Source organism: Ictalurus punctatus, chromosome 14, assembly GCF_001660625.3.
Source record: "Ictalurus punctatus breed USDA103 chromosome 14, Coco_2.0, whole genome shotgun sequence".
NCBI classification, from domain to species: domain Eukaryota; kingdom Metazoa; phylum Chordata; class Actinopteri; order Siluriformes; family Ictaluridae; genus Ictalurus; species Ictalurus punctatus.
The window spans coordinates 1,030,457-1,054,184 of NC_030429.2; the positions used below are offsets into that span (position 1 = coordinate 1,030,457).

At 40.7% G+C, this 23,728-nt stretch overlaps 1 protein-coding gene across 4 annotated transcripts in view; it reads right to left on the reverse strand.

Moving 5' to 3' along the window:
* The window catches only part of fam3c (FAM3 metabolism regulating signaling molecule C), a 79,394-nt gene extending 57,732 nt beyond the window's left edge, over positions 1 to 21,662 (reverse strand). The window contains exons 1-10 of one of the 4 annotated variants that reach the window (XM_017485890.3): positions 21,421 to 21,609; positions 20,554 to 20,639; positions 20,347 to 20,451; positions 18,699 to 18,722; positions 13,866 to 13,989; positions 10,769 to 10,827; positions 10,635 to 10,685; positions 5,634 to 5,718; positions 3,207 to 3,333; positions 1,351 to 2,093 (exon numbers count right to left, since the gene is read on the reverse strand). In XM_017485890.3, the coding sequence (XP_017341379.1) occupies positions 2,004 to 2,093; positions 3,207 to 3,333; positions 5,634 to 5,718; positions 10,635 to 10,685; positions 10,769 to 10,827; positions 13,866 to 13,989; positions 18,699 to 18,722; positions 20,347 to 20,451; positions 20,554 to 20,569 (681 nt within the window). In that variant the 5' untranslated portion in view covers positions 20,570 to 20,639; positions 21,421 to 21,609 and the 3' untranslated portion in view covers positions 1,351 to 2,003. Of the gene's footprint in view, positions 1 to 1,350; positions 2,094 to 3,206; positions 3,334 to 5,633; positions 5,719 to 10,634; positions 10,686 to 10,768; positions 10,828 to 13,865; positions 13,990 to 18,698; positions 18,723 to 20,346; positions 20,452 to 20,553; positions 20,640 to 21,116; positions 21,347 to 21,420 lie in introns of those variants that run through there. The other 3 variants (XM_053685745.1, XM_053685744.1, XM_047159868.2) reach the window with 3 other exon arrangements.
* Positions 21,663 to 23,728: the final 2,066 nt, after the last annotated feature.

Below are 23,728 nucleotides of genomic sequence, written 5' to 3' on the forward strand. Positions count from 1 at the left end.
TTGTTTTTAATAGTTGAAAGATTATTGGTACGTGGGCACAAAATTCTTTTTGAATAGGTAAAATAAGGCACATCATTGGTTCCCTTCGGAACCCCTTCAAAACAGCATAGTTTTAGTGGAGGAAAAATGCTGTATGGTAAGACAATACATCATTCCATACCAACACTGCCAGATCTATTGCAGTCTCACACCAAATCAATCCGTGTATATATCTTACTGATCCTACTGCTCATATCTCAATCCACCTATACTTGTATTTTTAAAAACGGAAAAATTAAACTACTTAAAATTTAAACATTCCAAGCGATAAAGCTACACCAGGATTACGGACATTTCCATTTCCACAGCTGTGGTGATAGTCAGAAATTTAAAGCCTGAAAAACAGTCACCTGCCCCTTAGTAGGTTTGTGTATGTGTAGGTGGGTGGTGCTGAACTTTTAACAAGAGACTGGTAGTTTTCAAATCTATTACTGTAGGGGACACGACAATGTCCAGTGGAGCATGTTCTAGGCTAGGCTTCACAGAAAAGAAAAATATTTCTCTGATTTTGCTTAGTGCCACAGATATGCGGTCTATACATTTGGCATAACAGATCATCGTACTGGACACTACAGAAACAGCTGGTCATGAATAGAAATAATTAAAGTAATACATTATCAATACCATCAGACTTGCATACTGGAGGGCCAAAACTGATGTGTTTTTCCTTTTCTACCACTAGCTGAAGAGTTGAATGAGATGTGTTAAATGAGGTAGAATGATAAACTCAGTCTTGCTATGGCCCTCCAGTACTACAGCTTGCCACCCTAAATGCAGTAGACAATAAAATAAATACAATCAATAAAACATCAGGGTTCTCTATGTTCATAAAATAACTTAAAAGTGTAACATTCACATGCATTCAAACACCCAAGTAATAAAATAAAGTTTTACTCTAAGCTACGAATAATCTTTACAAACACCAAAAAATATGAGCAGTAGAACATTTAAACAAAAATTTAACCTAAACAATTTTCACAAACATCTGCTTTAGAAGAAGAAACTCTGTAAACTAGATTAAAGTGCCAGAAGCAATTTAATGAAAGCGCTTCAGCTTCTGTTGAGCCGCATAATTATCAAAATGATTCCTCATGATGGTTTAGTACAATAAAAGGGCAACGTAGCGGAAAGGGGATATTATACGTTCTGAGTAAAATAATTATATGAGCCAAAGACACAGGTAATCAGTTTACCTCAGAATGTGTATGTATGTGTATATTATATTATATTATATTATATTTTATATATATATAAATATAATATAATATAATATAATATATATATATATATATATATATATATATATATATATATATATATATATATATGATGTAATATAAAAACCTAACAGACATGATTTTCAAAAAACGAAACAAACCAAAAATTCACCCAAGAAGCCGTAGCAGTAGCTGTCGGCACCAGCTTTACATTCCGTCAACATAAAAAAGGTATAATGCTTTTTCACTTTTTAGGAACAACACAAAAAAAAAATCTAATATTTACATGGCAAAACTCTCTTCACCAGAACCGAGCACAACTACAGTATACCATTTTTTATACTGTATATTCTCATCACATAATGCTTGTGAGGGTTTTGTTTTCCCATTTAACTGCACTCATGACCGGCAGTGTTAATATAATACTAAAAAGCCCCAATTCAATTCTAATTTAATAAAATTACAGATCTGTGATACTCGTTAGATAATTATAAATATGGTTCTGATGCATAATTTCATGAGTATGAGTTGCTATGAAATGCCATAATGCCCTGACTGTAGCTCATCATACAGCTTTGCTTGTCAATTTGTAGTCTGTCATTCAGATTGCATATTCATTAAGATAATAATCAAGGATCATTTGCATATTGTGGGGAAAAGTGAAATCTATGGAAGAACTTTTCTTTTGATTGACTGGGCACACAGAGAATCTACATCATTTGGATCAGAAGGATGATCTAGAGGATATCAGTCGTGCTTCCGAGGAATGCAACCCTCCATTTCCAGAACTTCTGGCCAGCCTTCATACTTGTTGGTCTCAGCATTGTTCTTAATGTACTGAGAACAATAGAAGAAGTTTAGTTGAATTTCATTACACGATTAACTTCACAGAACAGGCTTAATAATTATTTTCATAAAAGAATTCCCCTTAATTAGAATTTTAGTGCAGAATCAATAGAGGTAGAGATTCACATCTACACTCACTGAGCACTTTATTAGGAACATGAACACCTAATCATTCATTTAATAATGTAATTGAGAGTGGCATGATGGTTAATGCCAGATGGGTTGCTCTGAGTATTTCTATAACTGCTGATTTCACACACAACAGTCTCTAGAGTTTACATAGAATGGTGCAATAAAGAAAAACATCCCATGAGCATCAGTTCTGCGGACAGAAACACCTACAGTAACTCAGATGACCACTCTGTACAGTCGTGGTGAGCAGAAAGGCGTCTCAGAATGCACAACAAGTGGAACCTTGAGCTGGATGAGCTACAAGAGGCGAAGACCACGTCGGGTTCCACTTCTGTCTGCCAAGAATAGAAAGTTGAGGCTGCAGTGGGCACAGGCTCACCAAAACAGGACAGTTGAAGACTGGAAAAATATAGCCTGGTCTGATGAATCTCAATTTCTGCTGATGCACACAGATGGTCGGTTCAGAATTTGCCACCAACAGCATGAATCAGTGGACCCAACCTGCCTTGTGCCACCAGTCCAGGCTGGTGGAGGTGGTGTAATGGTGTGTGGAATGTTTTCTTGCTATGCTGTGGGCTCATTACCACCAATCATCCATCTCTATAATGCCTCAGCCTATTGTTCAGACCGTGTGCATCCATTCATGGTCACAATTTACCATCTTCTAATGGTTACTTCCAGTACAATACTACACCATGTCACAAATCAAGTGTCATCTCAAACTGGTTTCATAAACATGACAATGAGTTCAATGTTCTTCAGTGGCCGTCCTAGTCACCGGGTCTGACTGAGAAGGCCCCTGAAGGGAGCCCCTCTCAGTATTAATATAGTATTCCCAATAAAGTTTACAGTGAGTGTATTTAAGAAGACGTGTGTCTCTCAAACACCAAAGAAAAGGAAAAAGAATCCAATGCCATTTCTGAGCCACATTGGCTTCTGATAAAGATCAAGATGGAGATGATGAAAATTCACCTGTTCAAAAGGACTCTTGGTTTTGATCCCTTTTCCTCCAACAAACAGCCAGTTGTCCCTGAAGCTGAGTGAATTGATATAGGAGCTGCCAAATGCTGATATTAACTTCCTTGCCTCACTATTAAGTCTGTTTAAAAGAGGAAAAAAAGGTTAAAGAAATTTATAACATTCATAGTTTTATGTCATGAAAGCAGATCTCCCAAATAAATCCGAGTACTGTAGTTTAAGAATATCCCCTTTTTTCAATACTGTTCATTAAATTACATTTCAGTTTTAAGGTCACGCATTAAGACTTATAATTTATTCTAAATAATTCTGTATGTAGATAATTCCAGAAGCAGATGCACTTCAATTATTCACATTATAATTCTGATTTACGGTGAAGTATTCAGACACTGTGGTTTTTGTTCTTTAATATCCACTTCATGCCATAAAAATGAACAAAAAACCCCCCAAAAAGATATGTTTAAAAAATTTAACTGAAAAGAGAAAGAAGTATTTGGACATCACAAATATGACTGAAATTAGCACTTTGTTGCAAAGCATTTGTTGGCAATTACAGCTTGGTAACATACATCTATGGTAACAAGTAATTAGGTTTTTGCAACGTTGGCAATAATTCATCTCGTCATGGGCCAGAATTAAACCACAAAGAATTAAAATTTTTTGCTTTGTCTGATCAGAGTATGTAATAGATCTAATTTGTGTAAACGCTTTTATGTGTGTATTCCTGTGCTGCTTTTTCAGCAGAGGAGTTTAGTGTGAAGTGTGGGAACGAAAGGAAATTCTGAAATGAAATTGTGCGTGGCTCTGTATTATCAAATCAATTATACTAACAGGGATGTTTAAGGTCTTTGTTCTGTAGCTATTTCCAATTGAGCGTGGTTTAATAATGTCATCCCTGAGACATCTTCCCAACCAATAGCATCATCTTTTATAATGACACCAGAACATTCTTTGCAGCATTTAAATCTAAAATGTAATTTATTTTTATGTAACCTATATATACACAGATATTGTGTGTGTGTGTAATTTTTATATATATATATATATATATATAAAACCTATACACACACACACACACAAATATACATGTATGTAACCTATACATACATATATTTTTAGTGTCCAAACGTTTCCCTCCTATAAATTACATTTTTTAAACATACATTTGTTTATGCTTATAAATACATATGTTGGTGTTAATATTAATAAGTACAAATTTAAGACACATTATATGCATGTAAATTTAAAGTGGATATTTGCACTGGAAGTATACACTCATTGTCCACATTCTTTCAGTTATCTAATCATTCAATCATGTGGCAGAAGAACAATGCATAAAATCAAGCATAAACCGGTCAAGAGCTTCAGTTAATGTTCACATAAAACATCAGAATGGAGGAGAGGTGTCATCTCAGTGTCTTTAACTGTGGCGTGCTTGTTGGTGTTAGATGGGCGCAGGGTTTCAGAATCTGCTGATTTCCTGACATTTTCCACACACAGCAGACTCAAAAGAATGGGGACGGTTTACACAGAATGGTACGAAAAACAAAAAACACATCCTGTTTGTGGTGGGTCTGGAGGCTGAAACACCTTGATGAGAGAGAGCAGAGGAGAATGACCAGACTGGTCTGAGCTGACAGGAAGTAACTCAAATAAGCACTCTACAACCATGGTTGAGCAGAAAAGCATTTCAGAATGCACAACCCATCAAACCCGAACGTGGAACAGCAGAAGACCACGTCTGGTTCCTGTCAGCTAAGAAGAAGAATCTGAGGCTATTATGGGCACAGACTCACCCAAACTGGACAGATGAAGACTAATCGCCAACTAATCTCAGGCTAATCTCCCCCCTAATCTCCAAGTGTCCAGTTTGGGTGAGTCTTTGCCCCTGGATAGCCTCAGATTATTATTCTTAGCTGACAGGAGTGGAACCCAATGTGATGTTCTGCTGTAGCCCATCCACCTCAAAATTCAATGTTTTATGCATACTGAGATGCTTTTCTGCTCACCACAGTTATACAGAATGAGAAGATAATTTACTACATCCTCCCTGGCAGCTCAAACCCATCTGTCCATTTTTCTCAGTTTCTACCCACAGAACTGTCACCACTCTCTTCCTCAACATTCTGTGCAAACTCTATAGACTGTTGAGTGTGAAAATCCCAGGAGATCAGCAGTTTTTTGAAATACTCAAACCAGATATCTACCACCAACCACCATGCCATGGTTCAAGTCACAGAGATCACACGTTTTCACCATTCTTATGTCTGATGTAGACATAAGTTGAAGCTCTTGACCATAACTGCATGAATATTATGCATGAATATTAAAGTGGCCAGTGAGTGCATTAAATAAAATTAAATCAACAGTATTCAAATATTTACTTAGCCTCACTATAAATAAATCATTAAGAGAACCTACTTTGTAGAAGAGTCATCAAAAGTAGCCATCATGACAACTGTTCCATCTTCAATATCCTTCAAAAACTTGATAAGTAAGCTGACATCTAGACAAAAAAAAAAGAAAGTAAATCCAATTTCATTTAAAGTGGTTTTCTCAACATAACCATATAACAATATCAATATTAAACATACAAGTGTTATTATATTACTCAAACTGAACTGATAATGCATCCTAATGAATATGAATAAAAACATGAAATAACATTCAGAGTATTAATTTTTCCCCACTGAAGCTTCAGACTAGGTGTGTGAAATGGGATCCTTCAGGATGAAACAAAAAAGGTTTGCCAGGTTTCAGCAAAATTCCCACCCTAACTACAACTCAAAAGCTACAAAAAATGTAGCCCAAATATGTTAGGGAATAAAAACAGGCAAACCATATTTCTTCTTTTTCTCAGTTTTTTAGGGGAAACAAGCTAACAGTGGTGCATGGTATACATCTGTAAGTCATGGCCATTATACCTATACATATAACCTGGCAACCCTGCATGCAGGACAAATACCAAGTTTACTAATAAGAATGAACAGAAGATGCACAGTTTGATTTTTCCTCAGTGGTTTACACTAGTAGCCAAACCTGAACACCAGCTGTGGCGCCAGGCCACAGGAAACAAAGATCGCTCCTTGCGCGACTGCCACAGTGGCACAGTAGAGACAGTTCCGCTTCAGCACCACCAAATGTTTTGGACATCCAGAGAGCACGTAGGGAGGGGCAGGGCCGCCAACACACCCACGGCTCGTGAATGGTGCACCATGCAGAAGAATTCCACCATCCAGCAAGCGAGGGGAGAGTATAAAAGGGCGATATTCCACTCACAGAAAGAGACAAGTATCTCCAAGCATGTGCGCAAATCTCTGGCGTGTGTTATACAGTTTTGCCGACGCGTGCCTGTTTGCTAATCGCTGTGTTTTTTCTGGTTTCAGGTGCCTCCGACGCGAGTGACGGCACCGCCCCGCCCCCTCGGCTGTAACCGCCGACGGCTGAGACCCTTACCGCCTGATCGCCCTTCAACGCACACACAGGCACCCCTGCTCACCAACTGTCTTAAATAAATCTCCCATAACATTGAAAGAGCCTCCTGTATGTCTGTGCTCCGCCCACCGCTAGCTAAGATCCCTACACTGGTGGAGGATGCGGGCATGAACACAGACCCACCCATCTTTTAATAAAAATAAATTTAAATAAATAAATAAATAAATAAATAAATAAATAAATAAAGTGCCCCCCCCTTTCCCTCTCCCCCTTGGGGATTGTTCATAAACATGGATCCTACACTGCAGCACCTTCTGGAGGCCAGTATTCAGCAGCAAACGGTGGCACAACAGCTCGCCCACAGTCTACAAGCTGTGACACAAGAACTAGTGGCCCTGAGGCCAGCGACTCCCGCAGCTGCTACGCCCCTCCCTGATCCTGGCTGTGAGGTCCAACTGCTTCCCCCTCTAAAACCCGAAGATGACATCGAGGCCTACCTCGAGACCTTTGAAGGCGTCACCCACCGCGAAAAGTGGGACCACGATAAGTGGCCACGCATCCTCAGCCCGCTGCTTTCCAGGGAGGCGCACACGGCCTATTACTGTCTCTCTCCGGCGGAAGCAGCTGACTATGGAGAGGTAAAGAGAAAGATCCTGGCATGGTGTGGGCGAAACCCGCTCCAGGCAGCGGCGGAGTTCCACCGGTGGCGCTACAGGCCGGGAGCCAAGCCACGTGGACAGATGGACACCCTCCTGCGCCTCACCAATAGGTGGCTCCAGCCTGACATGCACTCTGCCACCGAGGTTGTAGAGAGGGTGGCCGTGGACCTGTTCCTGTGGACCTTGCCACCCACAGAACGCCAGGCTGTGGGGATGCAAGCCCCCGGGACATCCAGGGAACTATTGACCGCCCTGGAACACACCCTGACCACCCTGGCACTCGGCAAAGAGGGACAGCACCAACAAGGCCACCCGGACTACAGGGCGCCCCGGGATGAGCCCAGCCCGACCGAGCCGGACCATGGGACACCAAAGAAAACCCAGAAAACCTGGCCGGCAGGACGTGTCCTCCCCACGCTGAATCAGCCGAAACCGCCGCAGCGAGCGAAGGAAGCATGAGTGCAACAGGCCTACCTGGCCCGAGGCGAGGTGGACGCCGGGACAGAAGGTAAACTGCACACACCTTCTAACCCTCTCTCGTCTGTGTTCCAGCAGGTAAACCAGCAGGGGAACTCTGGCCAAGAGCAGAAGAGGACAGCCGCCTGAAGTATTGCTGGGCCCAGGTGCGCCAGATCGAAGGGGTCGACCATAGCCCGAACCAGAGACTCCCCTCCTCTTACTTTCTGGTCAAAGGAGACTTACTGTACCACCGTACCAACTGCTGAGGGGAGACTGTGGACCTCTTGGTTGTGCCCAAAGCCAGAACGCAGGCCCTGATGCACCTGGCCCATGCCCATCCGCTCGGGGGCCACCCGGGGGCAAGAAACACCCTGGAGAAGCTGAAGGTCCATTTTGTCTGGCCAGGCATGGACGCAGAGGTCCGGTGCTTCTGCCAACAATTCCCCCAGTGCCAACACACGGCCCCAAGGAAGCCCCCGCCGGCACCACTCATCCCGCTTCCATCATAGGCATCCCGTTTGAGAGGATTGGCATGGACCTCGTCGGGCCACTCCCCAGATCCGCCCAAGGGCACGAGTACATATTGGTAATCGTGGACTATGCCACCAAATACCCTGAGGCGGTACCACTGCATAAAGCCACCTCCCGGAACATCGCCAAAGAACTGGTGCTCCTGTTCAGCCGTGTGGGGATCCCAAAAGACATCCTAACTGACCAAGGTACCCCGTTTGTGTCAAAGCTTATGTCTGATCTATGTCAGCTGTTGCAAGTGAAACACCTAAAGACATCAGTCTACCACCCACAAATGGAAGGGCTGGTCAAACAGTTCAACCGGACCTTAAAGCAGATGTTGCGCCGGGTGGTAGACGAGGAAGGGAGGAACTGGGACCTTCTCCTGCCATACGTCCTCTTTGCCATCCAAGAGTGCCCCCAGGCATCCACGGGCTTCACACCCTTCGAGCTCCTCTTCAGACGGCAGCCACGTGGACTGCTTGACGTGGCACGGGAAGCCTGGGAAGAACAGCCTTCCCCGTACCGCTCGGTCATTGACTATGTACAGGAGATGCAGGAGAAGATCGACCGAGTGGCCCCGATCGTCCAGGAACATACGAGAGCCGCTCAGGAGGAAAATAAACGAGTGTACAACCGCCCAGCGCAACTCCGCGAGTTCCAACCTGGTGATCAGGTACTCCTGCTAGTGCCCAGCAGCTCCTGCAAATTCCTAGCTCGGTGGCAGGGCCCATACACAGTCCTTGAGAGGAGAGGTCCCATGAATTATCGCCTGCAGCGGCCCAGTAAGCGAAGAGAGACACAAACGTACCACATAAACCTGCTGAAGAGGTGGATAGAGCCAGAACCGGTACTGTCTGGGTTTGCGGCCCTACACACAGATCACGACCAGGGCGCCTTAGTCCAACTGGGTGAAGAACTCACCCCCGCCCAGAAGCAGGAGCTGACAGAGTAAGTGGGGCAATTTACCAATGTTTTTTCTACCTCCCCAGGCATGATGCAGCTGGTACAGCATGAAATGAAGACTCAACCGGAAGTGGTGGTGCGGCAGCAGCCCTATCGGGTCCTCTCACAAACCTTCCACAGGGAGGAGCACCTGGTCCTCTACATTAGCCAAAAGTTGTCCCCAGCGGCGAGGAAGTATGCGGCTGTGGAGAGGGAGGCCCTAGCAATAAAGTGGGCCACCAAGGAACTACGGCACTACCTGACTGGACGGAACTACGTCCTGGTGACAGACCACGCCCCACTCCAGTGGATGGCCAAGGCCAAGGAAACTAATGCCCGAGTGACTCGGTGGTTCCTCTCCCTAGAACATTTCTCTTTCCAGGTCCAGCACCGGGCAGGGGCCCAACACGGAAATGCAGATGGTCTCTCAAGACGGGACGCCCTGTGGGCCCGACACGCAGCAGCAGTAGGCTCGGAGCTGGGGGCGGGCTACTGTGGAGCCAGGCCGGTAGCCGGCCCACAGGAAACAAAGATTGCTCCTCACGCGACTGCCACAGTGGCGCAGAAGAGACAGTTCCGCTTCAGCGCCACCAAATGTTGTGGACATCCAGAGAGCACGTGGCAGCAGGGCGGGGCCACTGCCACACCCACGGCTCGTGAATGGTGCACCGTGCGGAAGAATTCCACCATCCAGCAAGCGAGGGGAGAGTATAAAAGGGCGATATTCCACTCGCAGAAAGAAGTATCACCGAGCATGTGCGGAAATCTCTGGCGTGTTTTATGTAGTTTTGCTGATGAGTGCCTGCTTGCTAATCGCGGTCATGTGTTTTTTTGGGTTTCAGGTGAGTCCGACGCGAGTGACGTCTCCGCCCCGCCCCCTTGGCTGTAACCGCTGACGGCTGAGACCCTCACCACCCGATCGCCCTTCAACCCACCCACACACACACACACACACACACGCTCACCGATTGTCTTAAATAAATCTCCCATAACATTGAAACAGCCTCCTGTGTGTCTGTGCTCCGCCCACCGCTGGCTAAAAGCTTACTGAGTTCCAAAAATAACCCAGATTTCTGTACAAACAATAGAAATGCTTTTATTTATTGTTCCATAAAGCTATGTACACACAGACTGCATGCACTCAGATCACTGCTGAATTTCTATTAAAAAAAAACAAACAAAAAAACAACTCAAACCCTCATTGTGCATGTTTTCTTCATTATTAAATGACTGTTCATGATCATTTAGTCCAGCTTTATAATATTGTGTCCAACAAACTTTTCTGATCTTTTTGGCAATGTTGTTTAAATTGCTCTGGATATTAGCAACAAAAAATTAGACTATGGTCTAGTAACAAATTCACAAACAGGTGAAATCGGTGTGTGCAGAATGTGTGCAAGAAACGAATGCTTACCTCCACTCCACATGTCAAAGGAGTCAGTACGGATGAGCCTGCCAGTCTTTCCTATAAGAAGCATACGTTTGGTGCGTCAGTGTTTAGAAAAGTCTCCACGATAAACCAAACTGTTTGTCACCAGCAAGCCATACCATTGACTAGGGCAATGTTCAAACCCCTTCCAACGTTGTTCCTCACACCACTCATCAATCTGAGGAGAGAAAGATCATAGAGATGTAAACCTATTAAAAAACAAGTAGAACTTAAATTTAATTCAATTTTATTTATATATCACTTTCAACAATGGCCACTGTCACAAAGCAGCTTTAAAGATATTTGGATATAGATTTAGATTTATCTTTAATGAGCAAGCCAGAGGCGATGATGGCAAAGACAAACTCCCTGAACGAAAAGATGAAGAAACTTTGAGAGGAACCAGACTGAAAACAGAGTCCATCTTCTTCTGGGTGACAACGGACACCGGCTAGACACCAACATCATTGACAGGGGTGCTTCTGCTGCCAACAAGCCTAGTCCTTTTTCTTACTAATTTCTATGTCTCGAATACCCTTAAAATATACTTCAAACAGGAAGGAAGTTATTGAAGAAGAAAAAAAAAAGTCAGATATTTGATCTTACTGTGACTTTGACGATAATACAAACCACTTGTGCTTGAGATATCATGCTAAAGGGAATCTCATATGGACACACAATGCCACCTAGTAGCAGAATCATAAAAATATCTCGTAGTTGAAAGGTTCCAGCCATAGTCATAGCCATCCAATGCCAATTCAATGCCTTGCAGTGGACTGTTTGATATCTCTCCAACGCCAATGTTGCTTGCCCATCATATATAAAACTGAGTCGTTAATACTCTCCTCTCACATTACAGAAACTCAAAAACCATGTGGTGATTAGCTTTGTAGTCCACTCCCAACTGGTGTCCTTGAATATAGACCTGCTGGGTCTGACTCCTCAGGTATTTCAGCTCTTTTAATATCATACGACTTCCTCAAAGTGACCCAGGTGAGGCTGATCTGACTAGTATTCAGATTAGTGTTCAGATGGTTAGCTTTCTTCTGCCCCCATGGCTCTCCTCTCTTGACACACAGCCATCACAAGGCTCTTATTGGCCACTTTGCTGATTACGGATGGCTCTTCGCATACACACTTACACGATGATCATCAGCAGGGGCGCCGTAATGGGGGGAAGATTAGGGTGATTTTAAAAGCCCTGGTCAGACATGGGGCCCAGCAGAACCCCATACTTTCCTGTATGATTTGGTATTTAAATGGTCTCTTTGCACAATAATCCAATTAATAAACTATTTATAATAATGACTGTGCCAAGTGCATGTGTGTGTCTCCACAAGACGTTTGCGGATTATTCAGAAACACAGCACTTCACATTTGTGAGTCGTTACATGCATCAGGTAGACGGCAAGATATGCAGCAGACAAAATCAGGATACCAAAAGAGTAAAGAAAAACATGAAAAAGACGAGAAAGCAAAATGGGGAATTCAGTTATTAAAAAAAAAAAAAAAAGGTGATTTATGTTCCCTGATTTTGTGCTATGATTCTGGAGCTAGCCTGTATGAAGCTGTTATAGTTAACATAAACTAGAAATTTGATCAGTTTCTCACCCCGATGTTTATCCTTGAAAGTTGGAACACAATATTTCCAAGAATGTATGTTTTTCCACACAATTGAGCAATAGTAATGGAGCACTGAGCTTCAAAAAGGACGGAAAAGCACCGAGCGATAATAAAACTAGTCCAGTGTTTCCATATATATTCCATATATATTCCAGCATTCTGAAGCCTTGCAACAGCCTTCTGTGAGTAATCAACTGAAATTTAATGCACTGATAAATCTGCTTTAATTGTCCCTAGTGAGTTTATGACTGAAGTGTTATAACGATGTCCGATTCGTGAAGGAATCGTTTGAGTCGGCTCATTGCAATGAATTGGAGAATCCCGTTGATAAAACCAGTCTGAATGATTCATTCACGAATAGAACAGATTTGATTCTTGAGTTCAACTCACTGATTCAATGATCCGGTCACCGTTTTAGCTAATTTCCACATTTCTTTCTGGAGCTGCTCGTGTGTGAGACTTATTAATCACTCAACGAATAATAATAATAATAATAATAATAATAATAATAATAAAGTTCATTGTTCTTGGTACTTTGGGAATAAGAAATCACAAGTCAACAGCTTATAAAGACATCCAGACAGAGTTTCAATAGTGTTTGTGTATGAGAGAGAGAGAGAACAATGTTAATTACTTGTACTGTATATATAGTTATTTGAATATACTTATAAATGCATAATTTCAGTTAATTTATTAGCTGTTCAAATTTAGTCTCTTATTGAATATGCAATAATTGTTATGTTTATTGATAATTATTTCTTAGTTCCACATGTAAAAACAAAGATATCTGGGGTGGGGGCTTGGGGCCTGGAGTACAAATTAGCCAGGAGGCCCAGGAACCCCACCTAAGAAGTCTTCAAGAGACTGTGCAGCTGTGTAGACCAAGTGATCCAATAAAGCTAATACTGGACACCGAAGGGAATGTACTGCAGGTTAATCTTAACACTGCGAGGTTAATCGCCTTTTTCACAAACTCTGATCACTCTGAACTAGGAAGCTATGTAAGCAGCTGTTTAGAGCAGCAACAACTAATTGATAAAATTGATAATAATCGATCATGAAAATCGCAGTCAACATAGCTCATTATCGATTCATACACATAGATAAGGATGGCGCATGACACTGCGCATGGCACTATCGTGCAGTGTCTGCGCATGGCATGGGGCACGTTTAACCACCGTGTTACTTGTTCCAAAAACAGGCATCATACCAAAATTGTGTGCCAAATGCCGTACTGTACATTTGCTCTATGCACTCTACCATCTAATGTATGAATTTTAGAATGGTCGTATCAGCTCAAATGGAACACTAGAGTTTTTTTACTAACTGGAAGTAGAAGCTGTTTCCCAGACGATGGCACGACCTCCAACGCACGTACTGCGATGCCGTTAGCTTTAGCAGAATACTCAGAATCAACGAAAATGAATTTCTTTATTTTACTGTTTTGAATGTGAAAAGTTCACTGGACTTGTGCATGTATACACACACACACACACACACACACACACACACACACACACACACACACACACGACACAGTGTAGCTGGAAGAAGCCATGTGTTCTAGTACCCAGGCCAGGAGAATGCACTTACGTCTCATCCTCTAGGCAGATTTTGGGCCCGACGATACTGGCAGCTCCGCTGGCCATTTTGAAGGTGAAATGGTGTTCAGGACAGGGCTTATACACGCCACATTTGTGAGGAGTTGCCTCTGTAGCTAAAAGAGAAAAGGTCTTGGTTAATTGTCATTTTTATTACATACATGGATATTTTCAATCTGGGTTCTACTGCGATTAAGTCTATAATAGTATTTGTTAAATTCACTCTTAGGAGTAGCACAACCCTGCATTCTGAAGCAGTCATTGTATAGAAATCCTAATTTATATTTAAAAATAAATAAATATTTTTTTTGGAGCATGGCTGTGGGGATTTGTTTTCATTCAGCTACAGGAGCATTAGCGAGGTCAGGGCTCTGTGTAGGTCACTCGAGTTCTTCCACTCCAACCTTAACACACCATGTCTTCATGGTTCTCTCTTTGTGCACAGGGACAGTGTCATGCTGGAACAGGTTTCTGGGCCTCTTGGTTCCAGTGTAGGGAAATTGTAAATTTTAAAGCACAACTGTGTGCTTCCAACTTTATGGTACCAGTTTAGGGAACAACCATGTATGTGCGATGTGTCCACAAACCACATAGTGTATGTATAACAGATACTCAACTCTATTTTATAAGGATACATATTTAGTTAAAAAGACAAACACTCCACCCAGCACCTGCTCAATAGTAATCAGATACTTAGATCCTGTTCACACCCACTGTGAACAGTCCATTACACTCATAATGATTACAGACTTACACGAGCACTTTATCAACACAGGCTGACAAGCTAAAAAAAAAATGCTCTGGTTTAATTTAAATTATGACAGGATTCTTCTGCTTTTCAGAACTGAATTTCATCATACGCTCCTAAAATGATGTACACTAAAAACATTAATTATTTGCTTTCTCACCGCAGGTTTTCACTTTTATTTTTCTGAAAAAAATACTGGGACAGTATGGAAAATGCCAAAAAAAGAAAAAGAAAAAAAGACCAAAACAAACAAAAAGAGTCATTTTAAAATTCTATTCACCCTGCACTATATCAAAAACACATTATTTGATGTTTCACTTTGTGCATTTAATTTATTTTTTTAAATATACACTCATTTCTAATCTGATGACTGCAACACACTCTAAAAAAGTTGGGACAGTTGACTGTTTTCCGCCGTGTAACATCATTTCTTTTAATAACACTTATTAAGCATTTGGACGCTGAGTGAAGACACCAGCTGGTTAAGTTTAGCAAGTGGAAATTTCCCCATTCATCCATTATGCATTTCTCCAGCTGTGTAAGTGTACGGGGCCTTCAATGCCTTATTTTGCGCTTCATAATGCACCACACATTCTCAGTCGGAGACAGGTCAGGACTGCAGCAGGCCATGCTCGCACCCACACTCCCTGCTGATGCAACCATGCGCTTGTAATCCAGGCAGAATGTGGTTTGGCTCCAAAATGTGTACATTCTGCATTAATGCTGCCCCCACAGATGTGCAGGTTACCCATACCATGGGCACTGACGCTCCCAAATACCATGATAGACGCTGGCTTTTGGACCTGACGCTGCTAAGAGCTTGGATGGCCCTTTTCCTCTTTGGCCCAGAGAAAATGACGGCTGTTTTGTCCTAAAACTATTTGAAATATTGACTCGTCGGACCACAACACACGATTCCACTGTGCTACTGTCCATCTCGGATCACACCGAGCCCAGAGAGGTGGGCGGAGCTTCTGGACAGCGCTAATGTATGGCTTCTGCTCTGCATAGTAAAACCTTAACTTTCATCTGTGGATGCAGCGTTGAATGGTGTTGAGTGACAAAGGTTTACAGAAGTATCCCCGAGCCCATGTCGGGATCTCCATTACAGACTCATGAGGGTTTTTAGGACAGTGACGTTTGAGTGATCGGAGATCACGCGCATGCAGAAGTGGTTTTCAGCTTTGCCCTTCACACACCGAGATCTGACCGGATTCCTTGAATCTTTTAATTATAACCCCAATTCCATAAAAGTTGGGACACTGTGTAAAATGCAAATAAAAACAGAATGCAATGATTTGCAAGTCTCATAAACCCATATGGTATTCACAGCAGAACATAGAAAACATATCAAATGTTTAAACTGAGGAAATGTAGCATTTATGAAAAAATAAGGTCGTTTTTTAATTTGATGGCCACAACGTGTCTCAAAAAATTTGGGATGGGTGCAACAAAAGGCTGGAAAAAAGTGTTACTAAAAAGAAACAGCTGGAGGTTAACTGGCAACAGGTCAGTCACATAATTGGGTATAAAAGAGATTAGAGAGGCAGAGTCTTTCAGAAGTAAACATTGGCAGATCTGTGAGTTTTTTGGAAATGGGTTATATATTGTACACTATAGAAGGTGAAATGCCCATAATCCTACCGATTTGTCTTTGTGGAATGTTCTTCTCACAGTGTTGGATTATACTCCGACACATCTGTTGGCAGATCAGCGAGACTCGACTCATGCTTGTTCCTCAAGGACTATACCTTTTCTGGAGGCTCCTTATATACTATGATTAGACGATTACCTTCACCTATTTCACATCACCTTCTTATTTCAACTTCTCACATCGCTATTAGTCCTAAACTGCCCCTGTCCCAACCTTTTTTGGAGCGTGTTACATTATCAATTTCAAAATAAACATTTATCTTCAAAGAACTATGCAGTTGATTAGGTAAAACAACAAATACCTCATCTTTATACTTATTAAAAAAAAAAAAAAAAAAAAAAAAAAAAAACACAAGTCAAAGTACTCCTCTTTGTTTTTATTAGCATTTCCCATACTGTCCCAACTTTTTCAGAATTGGGGTTGTAAATTATTCACTTTCAGAATGTTCAGCTCCTTAAAACTAGCTGTGACAACATTTTTATATATACAGTGTGTAATCTATTAACATTCAAAATCCTTACAGAACATTTACCAAGGACAGAATTTTTTAAAATCACTGAGATATAAACCTGCAGCTTTGAGTTAATTTAGAAGATACAGCAGCAATCAAAATGATTCAACCCGCATTGTAAATCAGGTTTATTATCAAAATTTACAGACTTTCAGCTGTTTGCAATGAACAAACCAAACAAAAGCAATTGAAATAGTTCAATGAATGCTTCAAGTGGTTTCCCCAAATTCAACTGAAAATGCAACTTATAATGACTTTTCCAGTCTCAAAATTATTCACCCCCTGAATAGAAGTGATGTGTCTGTGCCGTTTTGATCAGAGCTTTATATTACAAAGTGATTTTGTCCCAGAGTTGTTACTGCACCAGTAACAACTCTGGGACAAAAACACTTTGTAATATAAAGCTCTGATCATAGAAATCCAACATATCTTTGTAGTAAAGTTAGTGTCCATGTTGTTTTCACATTCCGACTTAAAAGCGCAACTAGGGAAATGAGACCATCCGAGGAGCGTGCAAATGCACCAATTACACTTGCCCTGATGGCAGCAGGTAGCCTACCTTAGCTAGCTACATTAAACGTGCTTAAATTAAAATGCCTAAGACTAAACGTTGTAAAGCATGGCTGTATTTCACAAGAAAGGATTCCGACATTGCAATGTGCAACAACATCCGCTGTGTTGAATTATTTCGTTTGATTTATTCTTTGCAAACAGCTGAAAGTCTGAAATTTTCACAATAAACCCGATTTGCAACGGGGGTTGAATAATTTTGATTGCAGCTGTATGATTAGTCAAGTATAAATTGGTACAAATGAATTCAGAGCATCCACAGAGAGTTTTGTGAAAATGATGCCACGCTGTGCTGCACTTGCAAGAGAGCAAAAAAAAAAAATTCACAAAGAAGCACTTATACTCATTCTGAGTATCGGCTTAAACAATTGTACGATTTTGGATGATTGCAGAACATTTCATTCATTCATTCTCAGTAACCTCAGATCCTGGTTAGGGTCCTGGGAACACTGGGTGCTTGGAGTGAGACAGAAGCACTCAAATCAGTTAGGTTAGAGCAGAATTGCTCCACTGACTGGTGCTGGCTTATGAGCAATTCATTAAAACTAGAGATGACTGATACTAAATTTCTCAGCCGAAACCGATAACCGAGTATTCAGAGTGACCGACAGCACACTGGTAATATATAATATCAACTTTTTATATATTAATATTAACTGGATATGAAATATACTACTCTACAAATATGTTTCTGTGCAATATATACTTTGTTAACTCATCTTTATTTAAATCTTTCAACCGTGTACTGGTGCTTTAATTCAGCGTGAGCAACTCGGCAAAAAAAAAAAAGATTAAGTCTCGCAGCGGAAACTCCAACATGCACACCGAAAAAAATACGCACCGATTCTGCTCTGCTGCAGCGTCCAGTGTAAAATATTATCAGTGCAGAGCTTACAGAGATTATAGACTGCAGTTTTGTCGTGATTCCACACAAGAGACATCATCTTTACACACAGCACGAATTCGATGTGTTTCCCCGCCCTCTTTTGATTGACAGCATGTAATCGGCCCTGATCATAGGATGTTTTTAAATTATCGGCCAATAGCATGAAGAATCCCCTTTATCGGCCGACACCGATTATTGGCCGATACATCGGTGCATCTCTAATTAAAACCCTCTGCTAATGTGGTGCTGACATGAGAAAGTGGTTACCAAGATAGCTTTAAAGTGCTTAAAGCATAAAGTGGTTACTGAGGATGAACGAAAATTTTTGTTTCAAACATTTGTACTTTGGTCTTATTGTACACCTTGGTTTTTATTTTAGCATTTCAGCATCAGCAAACTACAGTGTTAGTAGGTTAAGAAGTACACAAATGGTGTTTATAGGACAAATATACTCACAACTTTCCATGGCTCCAGGTTTCACTACAGAGAAAAGAAAGCAATTTTAACTTTTTGCTCTGAAGCACTTATTAATGAAGCCAGTACTGAGGGTATCTCATACATTGTAGCAATTAATAATCTGGAAAGACCCTTGTAATATCACAATCTAAAACTGGATTTAAAGAGAAGCAAATTAGTAAATGAATCACATGAAAACGTATTACTTGAATATAAATCTCATGAATATGAATAAATAAATTAAAGATATTAATGAAGCCAGTAATAAAATCACTTGAAAGTGCAATGAGTGTAGAGCATAAAAACAGCACAAAACCAATTTTTCTCCAAATATACAAAAAAAAAAAAAAAGTCATTTAAGGACATTTAATTTCTTTGCCTTAGGAAGCACTTGGGTTGCTTTCGTGATATGTTTTGGGTCGTTATCCATCTGTACTGTGAAGCACTGTCCCTATCAGTTTTGCAGCATTTGACTGAATCTGAGTAGAAAGTATCACTCTATACACTTCAGAAATCATCCTGCGCCTTCTATCAGCAGTTTCATCATCAATAAACACCAGTGAAGCAGTTCCACCCGCAGCCGTGCATGCCCATGCCATAACACTTCCTCCACCATGTTTAACAGATGACATGGCATACTTTAGATCATGAGCCTTTCCTTTCCTTCTCCAAACTCTTCTCTGCCCATCATTCTAGTACAAGTTCATCTTAGTTTCCTCTGCCCAAAGAATCTTGTTCCAGAACTGGTCATGTTTTTATTTTATTTATTTAAGATGCTTTCTAGCAAAGTCTAATCTGGTCTTTCTGTTATTGTGTGTTACCAGTGGTTTTCATCTTGAGGTAAACCAATATTCTATATTCTATATTCTATTTACAAGATAGAAATATGACTTACAACTAAATCTTTCACTAAAATGAGTATTTCAACGTTGGAGTCAGTGGCTTCAAGTCATAACAGTAAAGTCACAATTAATTAATTATTAATTAATTCTTTTAATAATCTAATTAATTCTTCATTACTTAATTATGAAGAGTCTTACTACATGAATATCAATATGATGATAACAGCTGGTTGGATAGCGAGCTATCGACATCCCAAAAATGCAAAGGCTAGCTAGTAAACTGGTCGAACACTTCCTTCTATTAAAAACTGGTAAAGATACCCTGTATTTACACGTATTATATTACATGACAATGTTACAAAAGGTATAAATCGAAAACTAGCAAAAAAAAAAAGTGACAATTGTGGGTCGAGTGTCCACGTGTGAGAGAGTCAATAACACGCTTGGATTTTTGGCATGGATGTGCCTCCATAAGCATGCAACATCCATTTTGATTCAATATAAAAACTGTAAAGATTCTTAAAAAGCAAACTGTCTAAAGGGCTTTCTTCAGATTGGAACGGCTCTCACACACTTTCGAAAAATCCTGCTTATGATTCATCACTTTTATGAGCAAATACACAGATCTATAGCCAAGATCACCCACAACCTGCCATTATGAAATAGGTAAATATCCTGGTGAAGCAAGTGCTCTGCTGACTGCATTACTTACATTTACTTTGTTAAACACTCATTAGCTGTGTTAAAACATATGCAATCCAGCACAGAACAGAACAATCAGGAAATCATGAGCAGGGTATATTTACATAACGAGTGTGGCAAATGAAAATCCGTGTGGAATTCCAGGAGCTGAAAAGCCAGGAACACCACCAAGAGAAGGGTAGAAATCAGGATGATCAATTTCACAATTCCTGAAATCAAAAAAGCACAACAATGCTGAATTAAAAACTCAACAACAACAACAACATCTCTAAACCCAACTGGGTAAAATAAACAACAAACAATGGACTGACCTCCTGGTCTCATCATTATGTCTCACAAATCAATATTCTCAATCTTATATTGATAAAACTGCGAGGATGTTGATAGATTCAAATTCCTGAAAAACAACAACAACAACAACAACAACAACACTGTAAAGTATAAGTACATGTCAGTAAACGTAAACAAATTTAATCTCAGGACACAGTTACTTAAATTAGTTAAATTCCCCGTCTGGTTATCAGTGTGAGTGTAAAATGTGTGTGTGTGTGTGATACATATACGCATATATATTATATATACACACACACACACACACACACACACACATACACATACATATATATATATATACACACATATATATATATATATATATATATATATATATATATATATATATATATATATATATATATATATATAAAAAGAAAAAAAGCACAGTGTGTAGATAATCAGGAGTTAAACTGAGTCAGTGAAAGTTAAGGAAGTTAGGCAGAAAACGCAAACGGATGCTAACATGCTATTAGCTGTCGGAAACTGTAGTAGATAAACGCTAGCTCAGAACTCAGTGCTTTAGTAAGTAGGACCTTACCTGTTTATCAAATTAAAGCTTTAAAATATGATCAACAACTAGTTAATAGAGAGCAGATAGTATACATGTTAGCTCAGCTAGCCGTGCAAGCCTGCCGGAGGTCTCTGCTTCCCGTTGGAGGGGTTTTACCCAGCGGCTATATTTACGCTATATTTACACTGTATACAGTGTTAAAACTCAGCACTGCACCGTCGCGACACTGGTTTCTCTCTCACATTCAACACTGGCAGTTCACCTTCAACATGACGCACCGCCGCCATCTAACACCATTATAAATGTTTCTACAAATCCGCTGAAGACATACCTCCTTTTCGAAGATTCGAGAAAACTTCAACAGCTAAAACATCTGGATGCCCCGCATACAAGAATACAGCGCGGTAAAAGAACAAACAAACAGATAAACAGAAGTGCCAACAACTATTCTCATACTGAAGTAGCATGGAACAGGGAAGGGGCGGGGCGGAAGGGGCGTACAGCCTGAGCCCTGTCACACGGAGCGCGACTGACGCCGCGTCCTCTGTACACGTCTTCACAGGTGTGGTGCGATTTAAACATTGGGTGCGGAAAACCGGCACAACCAGTACTGAAGATGGTGATGATTACAGGACATTTCCTGAAATGACTTGTCATAAACTATATAAACAACAAAACTCGACAAGGCAGAAATCTATCTATCTATCTATCTATCTATCTATCTTTGGTGTACTAGCATTTTGAAGTGAAATTGGTCTGTGGAATCAAGGAGTTTTCCTTTTATGGGTGTCTATACATGTAGACAAAACAACACTTATATGAGTTTAGACTGCTTTTATTTTGTAATTCAACATCACACAGTCCTGAAATGGTGTGAGTGACCCTGTGATAAAGGTGTACTATCATTGTGAGGTGAAATTGGTCTGTGGAATCAAGGAGTTTTCCTTTTATGGGTTTCTAAATGTAAAAACAAAACATCGTATATATATAAATTTGTAGGGCTCTTATTTTGTAATTCAACATCAGACAGTGCTGAAATGGTGTGAGTGACACTGTGAGAAAGGTGTACTATCATTTTGAGGTACACCTCAGAATCATTGGAAAGTTGAACCTACTGGGCCTGAACACCTCTGTAACTGGAACTTGAACTTCCTGATTGGGAGACCTCAGTCAGTCCAGATTGGGAACAGCATCTCCAGCACCACCACACTGCGCACACGGGCTCCTCAGGGCTGTGAGCTCAGTCCACTGCTGTTCACTCTGCTGACTCATCAGGGCTCTACAGTGCACCCATTTCTGTAGCATTTGTTACTGAAAAGTACTTTGTGTGACTGTGAAACAATATTTAGGCGCACCGGTCCGAGTGACCTGTTCAAAGTTGTGTAATAAAAATCGGAATAAAAACTACAAACTCCAAAATGCATCTACACAGCGCAACAGTTACCTTCGCACTGCTTTTCATCTCCTCAGTCAACCGAACAAGTGTGTAAATACTGCAAAGAAGCCATTATGATGACAAGAGTAACACCGTAATTATCTGCTTCTCTTAACTTAACTTGCCGATCTCACAACCGCCATCTTTTATTGATCACGCAAAATGACCTGAAACTGCGACTGTGTTATAATAATGCTAACGCTACAAGGTGGGATGTAATTCAAACTACTTTATTAAATAATTCTTCAACAATCATAATCAAGAGTAGCAACTGTTCAGTCTGTAAACATACAGTACACTGCCGCTCTCTCCTTCACTAACTCTAACAGACAGAGCATTCACTTCATTTAAACTCACGGTTGGCAGATATCACTAGAAAATCAACTCCAGTTTTCATGTTTTAATTTAATTCCCCATAATACGTAATATTATCAGCAGACATGACAACACTGTACTGGGGGATCGATCTAAAACTGATAAACAAACAAACAAAAAAATAATAAAATGTAAAGACAGAATATATGCTTGGTTATAAATAAATCAGTATAAAAATAGATATTATAATAAATTTATAAAATATAAATAAAATGAGAAATTAAATGGTGTTTAATTACTATGGGCTGCATTTAATATCAATTTGACATTAAGCTTCGTTCGCTATAAAAATCCTGATCGGAGCATCAGTAATGAACACCATTAAACTAAAGCGCTTTGCATCTGGCGGGTAAATTAACTCACCCAATCACATCCTATATGAGATTATTCAGATATATACACAATATACACAGAGCGGTTAGAGAACTGACTCCAGCCCAGAAACATGACAGTGGAAAATGTATAATAGTGTAGCTGTCACGATTTCCCTTTGAGACAGCGCTGCAGTTTGCAGCGTGCTTGGAAAGCCGGAGTGCATGCGCGTGCACGAGCCAGGTTTCCAGTTGTTTATGACTGCGACTTTGTTTACTGTGGACACGTGTTTGTTTTGATTATTTTCTGTGTCCGCCCCGTTTAGTCATTGGTTGTTGTCCAAATGTGTGTCAACATTGGTTTCAGCTGTCCGTGTTTACCCATGACTACGTTATGTTATTCATTTAAACCCCTCATGTCTCTGGGAATTCGCACAGTATTGAGTTTAGTTCATGACCTAGCTCTCGTTTCTAGTTTCCCAGTTATCGGGTGATTGCCCGTTTGCCAATCGCCTGAC